This window comes from Toxorhynchites rutilus, chromosome 1, assembly GCF_029784135.1.
Source record: "Toxorhynchites rutilus septentrionalis strain SRP chromosome 1, ASM2978413v1, whole genome shotgun sequence".
NCBI lineage: Eukaryota > Metazoa > Arthropoda > Insecta > Diptera > Culicidae > Toxorhynchites > Toxorhynchites rutilus.
In genome coordinates, this window is record NC_073744.1 from 79,912,008 (window position 1) to 79,919,797 (window position 7,790).

Genomic DNA, 7,790 nt, shown 5'->3' on the forward strand with positions numbered 1-7,790 from the left:
CCTACTTCATTTCACAATTTATTCGCAAGCTGAACGGCCAGACCAACATGCTTTCCTCCGCTGGTATCTCATCTAGATATAGGGTAAATTATCTTGGTTTGTCCGATTTAGGGTATTTTCATGCAACTAGTAAATGCAAATCGATTTTTCTTCATGAAATCACATGTAATCGATACGAGTTTGGGTTTGTTGAAAAGCTCCAAGTCTCTAGTTGCTAATACTACCATAAGGCGTTGAATTAATTAAATTCTCATGTTTTTCAACGATTTTCCTCTAAGAGAAATTATGATCATGGTTTGCCCACCTATGATCCAAGGTGCCTAGAAGTATATCCTAAGGTGAGGCCGTTTCGTCACTATGTTGGTTAGGGGAGCGGTATATGAAAACAGTACGGAAGAAAGCAGAAGGGGAATTATTTGATTGAAGCGTGAATGAGACAGACTGATCACGAGCGAACTTGGGCACAAGCGTATAGTGTTTTGTTTACAAATTGTATTGATAAAACATAGTTTTCAAGCTGAATTTCTTTTTGTGTTTGCATCTATTTTTAGTTCTTCATTGCATTATCCGCAATTTTCGTTATTCGCGGTGAGCTTGCCCGACTATTCCACGGATAATGGGGGCTCTACTGCACCTTCCATCTTACCGACAGTTAGGTTTGGGTCACGCAAGAAATTCGAGCGCATCACGCTAGATGATGAACGTGTTTAGAGAATCCTCCCCAAACCATCAAATGGGCGAGTTGTTGAATATCATAGCTTCATAAATTAATGTTTGCAAAACAAATGTTTCTGGAGCTGTAAATCACATCCCAAGACTCTTGTAACATTTTATACCTTTGACAAATAGTGTTTTGATGATTTTGAAAATAATTTTTCTCGAACGGCACCGAGAATAGTATTTTGTAGAACTGTGGCAAATGTTGAATATATGATAAAACTTTAATGATTAGTTCTGCTCGATGACACATAAAAACTAAAATGTAGAGAATAAAATAAGAACCTAATACGTTAACGAATTGTTTCCCATATTTTGAAAATGTTCTTCTAATTTTGAATGTTATATCAAAATCTTGAAAATATCAGACCATTAGTATGCAAAAACAAAGATGCTCAGCTCACGCAAACACACAGACGTTTCTGTGGATTCTTGACAAAATTGAGCGTAAGCAATGTGTATATGTAATCTATTCGACGGCGTTTCCATGTGAGAACACAGAGTCTGCAAACGAACCAAAAACAAATAATATAGAGAGAGGAAATCGCTGAATTTAACTCAGTGCTGGTTTAAGGCCAGTGGCGTAAACGACTAATTTTATGATTACGTGTCATTTGTTGTTGATATGACGGGTTTTCTGTAGATGTTTTATCAGAGCGTTTAAATATTGAAACAAACTGATTGTTGTGGCAGTGCCAATCTCACAGTATCTAGAGTGCGATAATGGCAGAAAGTGGGCAGAAATTTGAATTTTATGGTGGCCCGACAGATGAAAGTGTCGAAAACAATTGCCGTTCTTTGGGAGAATTGATTATCAAACGTCTTGCTGAGAATGGTGACGATAATGGCTTTGTAAATAATCAGTCCAATACTGTATTCACTGTAATCACTAATATCAGTATATGTACTTCCAGATCGACGGAGTTACCGGCGAATCAGCGACCTACAGAGATATATTGGAGCAATCGGTTCGATTGGGGAATCGTTTCCATCGTATCGGTTTCAAGAAAAATACCGTCATCGCAATTATTTGCGAGAATCGACTAGAATTGGCTCTAGTTGCGTTCGCCGCGACGTATATGAATGCCATTCCCACTTTTCTGAGCCCCTCGTACACTTTATCTGAACTAGAACATGTGCTGAAATTGATCCAACCAAGAGCAGTGTTCGTTTCTCCCAAGGCATTAGAAACGTTACTTCAAGTGTCCTCCAAAATTCCCTCGATCAAAATGATTGCCCTTTTTGGGACCGAAAACCCGAAGAAGCGAGTCACTTTATTTAAACATCTTTTCGATTACAACAAACTGAAAAATGCAAGGAAATTTGTACCCCAACCGGTTAATCTGAAGGAGCAAGTCGCACTGATGGTGCTCTCATCCGGTACCACTGGTCTTCCCAAGGCAGTGCAACTAACCCACTACAACGTTATGGCGGTTCTAGCGTATATGCGCCATAATATTAAAAAGAGTCCTTTACCTGCCAATCTTCGCAGTTTAGCTATCCTCCCTTTCTACCATGTGTACGGTTTCATGGTTCTTCTCGGTTCACTTTGCCACAAACGTGAACTAGTCTCTTTACCATGGTTTGAGCCAAATCTCTTCCTATCAACTATCGAAAAATATAAAATAGCGAGTGCTGCTTTAGTACCGCCCTTGATGGTGTTTCTGGCCAAACATCCTTTAGTGGACAAATATGATTTGAGTTCACTTCTAGCGATTGGATGCGGGGCAGCACCACTCGGTAAGGAAGTTGAAGAAATGGTACAGAAACGACTTCCAAACTTGTTGATGATAACAACCGGATACGGAATGAGCGAAAGTTCCCTCGGCGTTCTAACCAGGATGACTGGAAAAGCTGGAAGTGTTGGTCGTGTGAACCTAATGTCCTGGGTGAAAATTATTGATGTTGACAGCGGTAAAACTTTGGGACCCCACCAGGTTGGTGAAATTTGTGTGAAAGGACCGCTAGTTATGAAAGGCTATCTGGACAATGAAGAGGAAACTCGTTCAGCTATCGACGCGGAAGGATGGCTGCATACCGGAGATACCGGTTACTTCGATGAAGACGGCGATTTTTTCATCGTGGATCGAATAAAGGATCTGATCAAATGCAAGGGTTTCCAGGTTGCCCCAGCCGAGGTAGAAGCCGTACTGCTTGCCAACCCTAAGATCAAGGACGCAGCTGTTATTGGTATTCCGGATTCAGAATGCGGCGAACTGCCGCTGGCTTTCGTAGTGGTGCAACCTGGGGTAGAAACAGGGGAAAACGAAGTGAAATTATGGGTCGCGGAACGATTATCCAAACACAAGCATTTACGCGGCGGGGTTCGGTTCGTTGGGGAGATTCCGAAAACGGCAAGCGGAAAAATTTTACGCCGTGAGTTGCGTAAATTTTTGCTGAAATCCAAAATATAGATGCCAACAACGGTTACGGAACATTGTATATACAGATTCTAAGAATAAATACTTGTTTCGAGCAATATTGTAAACAATATATTATTATGGAGCTTCTCATTGTTAAACATTAAATAAGAGATCGTTGTTTTAGCTTCAGAGCTACACTATTGTTCATACATCAATGCTTCAATCGTTACAGCATAAATACAAATACAAATAAAAATATGCCTAAAATAAAATCAAAGCGACAGTAGATTTGTTTCTTTTTGTCAATAAATATGTCCTTTACTAAGGCCAGCCTCTAAAACAAAAAAAAATAGTTAACTTTGATAAAATCGAAGATCAAAAATTAATGCCAAAATAATATCCGTACAGTTACGACCTTTTCAAAAATAATACGTGTAAATAATCGTCCATCTGTCAAGAAGCACAAACAACACCTGTTGCATCGCTATGGAGTGCGTTCCAGTGTTTACAGCTGTAAAAACGGTAAAATATTCAAAATTTTGCGTTTCTTCCAGTTATAGTATGATTTGAGCCTTCATTTTCGTTTCTCATAATAAACTCCCAGTTGTTGTCCACAAACTGGTCGATAGGGTGCTCCTAAGTTAACTGACAGCTTGCCACAGAACGCCAACATCAGCATTAGTCCTCAAACAATACGGAATGTGCTTCATGACGAAGGATATTGAAATTGCGTCACCTGGAGAAAGCCGTCCTTATCACGTACCCTGGTGTCAAGTTATCGGTTGACGTTGCAAAATAATTCAAAAATTGTTTTTTTTTTATAATCATCGTTACGATACTGTTCAGTGATTCCTGGGAATTTTAAGAATTTTAATCACGGCAGAAATTAACTGGGCTGACAGTATATCTTCTAGTTTGAGGAACTATTTTCAATCTTCCGCAGGGGAGAAACATTTTTAATTTTATTTGTAGGAATTTTGTAGAGATACGTTGGTGATTAAAGAATAATTTTATGCAGATTGTTTGCATTTGAGTTTGAGTAGCTGAACCTAAACAAAAACTTTCAATTCTAATGAGCTTATTTTAAGCAAAGATTTTCATACTTTATTTACCATTCTATGCCAAACAGATATAGTGGTTCTCTGATTTCCATGAAAATCAGTAGTTGAGTTCCTTATCGAAAAATATTAGACCCATATTTTTTTATTTTTTCATCAGGGTGCCCTTTTCCATCTAGGGTAGCTCGAAAAATAATCTCCCCTATTCCGAAAATGACTTTTTCAAAAATTCATAACTTTTGAACCACTGAACCGATTTAGATAAACCACATATTAAATTGAAGGCAATAAGCTAGCCTTTTAATAAACTTCACGATATGGAAACATATGGATTTTAGTTTTTGTAATTATTGATGTTCGTTTGCTTGGTAGAGTAACTTTCCATATTTCCGCCAGAGAGGACAATAAGTTTGATTTGATATAAATCAAAATAATTCACCTCTTTTTTCTCTTCTTTTGTAGCTGGCCTTGAATATACCGTGTCATTCCGAAGGCTCAGAATACATATTCATATAATTAATCTATTATAAATACATATATATCGTGTATCATTACAATATTTATGTTTCTCTTATTTTGTACAGGTAAATATTAAGAAATGGATGAATCAGACGACTGGATTAAAAGACAGTACACGTGTTTTGCCGTTTACACATACAAAACACATAAACTTGTATATCATTCCTTCACATTTCCTTTAAACTAAATATCGTAATATTCATTAAAATCACTATTTCTAAATTCAATACAAATCCAACGCTATTTATTTTTATTGGCAACACTAAAAAAATCGACGTTGCTTACAAAATTTATCGAAATCAACTAATGAGCGACTGACAGGAATTTGGTCCGTATCTGACAGAATTTTGGTCCGTAAAAGACCCCTTATTGTCTTGCTGCGACTTATGAGAAAGGCCTTTCAGCCACCTTGGCCATCAGCCGCAGTGTGTGTAAACAATCAGCAATATTTTGCAATATTTTTTTTTGCTTTTTGTGAGTGGAATTGTTTTGGTTATTCCTATTCTGAATTTCTGCAGGGTGAAGGCGTTAATAGATAAGGGCAAAATTGTGATGTTAAAATGACTGGAACAGTGGCAATAAGAGCATTGAAAAGTTGGAAGGTAAGTTTTTTACGGTTAAAACTAGGTTTGTAATATACTCTATCTTATTTTATGTTTCAGCTCAAGAGAACAAATCGACTCTCGGTGTCGGTTGGTGATATAAATATTTTCCCCCCGTTTTGCAGTCAAATCCCTTTCCACAGTCCTCTGTATATTTATACCGTTTCCCCTCGCGCGCTTATTGACGATACCGTTAAACCTTTAGTCTATATATACACACCTTGAATATAACCAATTTGAATTACGGCTGATTTGCCATAGCGTACGTAGAAAAATGCTTTTAAGATACAAAAGTTTTTAACATTAAATTCGATTTTTGAGTAATATTTTTAAACAGTGTATTTAAAATATTAATTTGTTCACAGCGTCATTAAGAAAAAGTGTTTTTTTTTGTTCGATGATTTCTGATATGGTTTATTTTATTGTTCAAAGACATTGCGTAAAGTTTTGTGTTGCAAACGAATGTTCCAAAACGTTGATAATGTTGCAGAATACATTCAGTGACTCAAATATGTCGAAAATACGGGTTTATGAATGGTATAAAGCATTCAAAGACGGCCTAGAAGAGATGAACGATTTGCCACGACAAAACGACCATTCACCTCTTCAACTGATGAAAACATCGACAAAATAAAAGGAATGGAGCTCGTAAAATCTTAAATAACGTTTGAAAGAGCTAGCTCTGTATTAAATATATCTCACGAGACCGTTCGTCTTACTCGGTTGCTAATATAAATATCAATTTAAATGATAAATAAATCATTTTCTTTAAAAAATGTGTCATTTCGAGCTAATGTCTCCACAAATAACCACCCCTATCCTGTATTTCGAACGATTCGAAATATTTCGAACGAGTTGATAAAATTCCATTCTGTTTTCCGTTCGAGTAGTTATTGCATTTCGTTCGGTCTGTTTCTCTTCGAACATTAAATGGTCAAAACGTTCGAAATAAGGAACGCAGAATTATAACTCGAACGAAATGGAAATCCGCCGGAATACAATAGGGCTGAACATTTTCACATTGGTGTTCGGTTTGGCTGTTGAAATGGTGTCACTAATAATAATTTGTATGTTATTGAAAATAAATTCGAAAGACTTCTATTGTATTCCATTATCATTTATCCTATCTGAAGACTATTCCATTTTCCTCGCATAATATCGCGGTTATCGTCCAGATAATAGCAAACCTCACGATTAAATGCTATCCAACAAACCTCATTTTATGCTGCTATCATTGAATCGCAATTTTACAATGATAAACGATCGATAAAACATAAAGACATTACAGTCGTTATTTCTTTCGGTCTGGAAAACGCAAAACTAGATCCCAAGAGCAACAAAATCAAACGACGATAGCGCGCGGCCTTTCTGGAATTGTTGTTTCACGCCGTTTGATCCGTTATTGCCACCATTGTTTTATGATTATTTTTATTGATCGAGTTTTGGTATGCTCTCAGGCTTCCCTTCCGAGGAATCGCATTCCAAAGTGTGGAAACATTTCGAAGTTCGTTCTATTTTCTTGGAAGATTAAATTCGGATCTGTGTTCATCTTTATGCATTCGAGCTAGCTGTTTTTGGATTCGAATAGTTGGATAGTTTTATTTAATCTGGACAACATGATGATTATGAAATTAATTTAAAGAAGAGCCAATTAGGATTTATTCCATAATGTTTCCCATTCCGGCATATCGCAGCTTCCAGGGAAGAAATATGTTACGTTCCCGGTCAATCAATTTCCTATGCTGATGAAATTTAGCATTTCCATAAGTGTTTTCGTTGTCAGACAGCACCGTTTTGTTTTGTCTGTTTTCGGAAACCTGCTGCTATTCTTCGCAATTTTATTTTATAAGATGCGTCCAACTGAAATGATTAATTTGAGTCAGAAAAACTCAACGAAATAATAATCATAAACTGTTTGTAAACGGTCAACCAATGGCTTCTCACAGTTTGCAACGATGCATTTGGCGACTTCTTCAGTGTGAACCCGGTTCTATTATTTCATATTGTTTTGATGCATTTACCCTACACTTTTGTATATACCTCTTTTTTTGAAACTTTGAATTTATTTTGATGTGTTGTGAAAATAATACTTGGAAAGAACTATTTGCTACCGGTGGTTGTTGATTTCAGTGACTTATTTTATTAGATTTTTAAAATATTTCTGGCACATTGCCGAAAAATTTGTTTTTTGCACCATCAATATTTGAATTGTTTATATTCCTGGAACATGTAAACCAAACACGATCAACATGAGTTTTAGACGGCGCCAGTGGTTGTATGGTTAGCGTAACAGCCTCACAATCCGATCGGCCTGGGTTCAATCCCAGCTGGCGTCGTTGGGATTTTCTGAGGCGAAAAATCTCTGGTTACGTCTTCCTTCGGAGCGGAAGTAAAAGAAGTTGGCCCGGCTCATGAGTTGTTGAGTCTGATAGGTAGGAACAGGTGGAGTCGCCTCCCTGATGTCGGTGATTGGCACTAAAGTGGCGGAAATAGGCCGACGAAAAATAAGCGAAGATAAAAAAAAAAAAAAA

General features: G+C 37.1%; 1 protein-coding gene across 1 annotated transcript; it reads left to right on the forward strand.

Annotated features, from left to right (window-relative positions):
- The first annotated feature begins 1,289 nt into the window (after positions 1–1,289).
- Positions 1,290–3,196, forward strand: LOC129771482 (uncharacterized). The gene is made up of 2 exons (XM_055775166.1): positions 1,290–1,569; positions 1,632–3,196. The coding sequence occupies exons 1-2, from the start codon at positions 1,441–1,443 to the stop codon at positions 3,129–3,131; spliced, it is 1,629 nt and encodes a 542-aa protein (XP_055631141.1). The 5' UTR covers positions 1,290–1,440; the 3' UTR covers positions 3,132–3,196.
- The last annotated feature ends 4,594 nt before the right edge of the window (positions 3,197–7,790 follow it).

Bases quoted from the DNA above. Each gene is read 5' to 3' on its own strand.
- LOC129771482 (XM_055775166.1), top strand. From the start codon at position 1,441: ATGGCAGAAAGTGGGCAGAAATTTGAATTTTATGGTGGCCCGACAGAT. The intron at 1,570-1,631 runs GTAAATAATCAG...ATGTACTTCCAG, and splicing joins ATGGTGACGATAATGGCTTT to ATCGACGGAGTTACCGGCGA.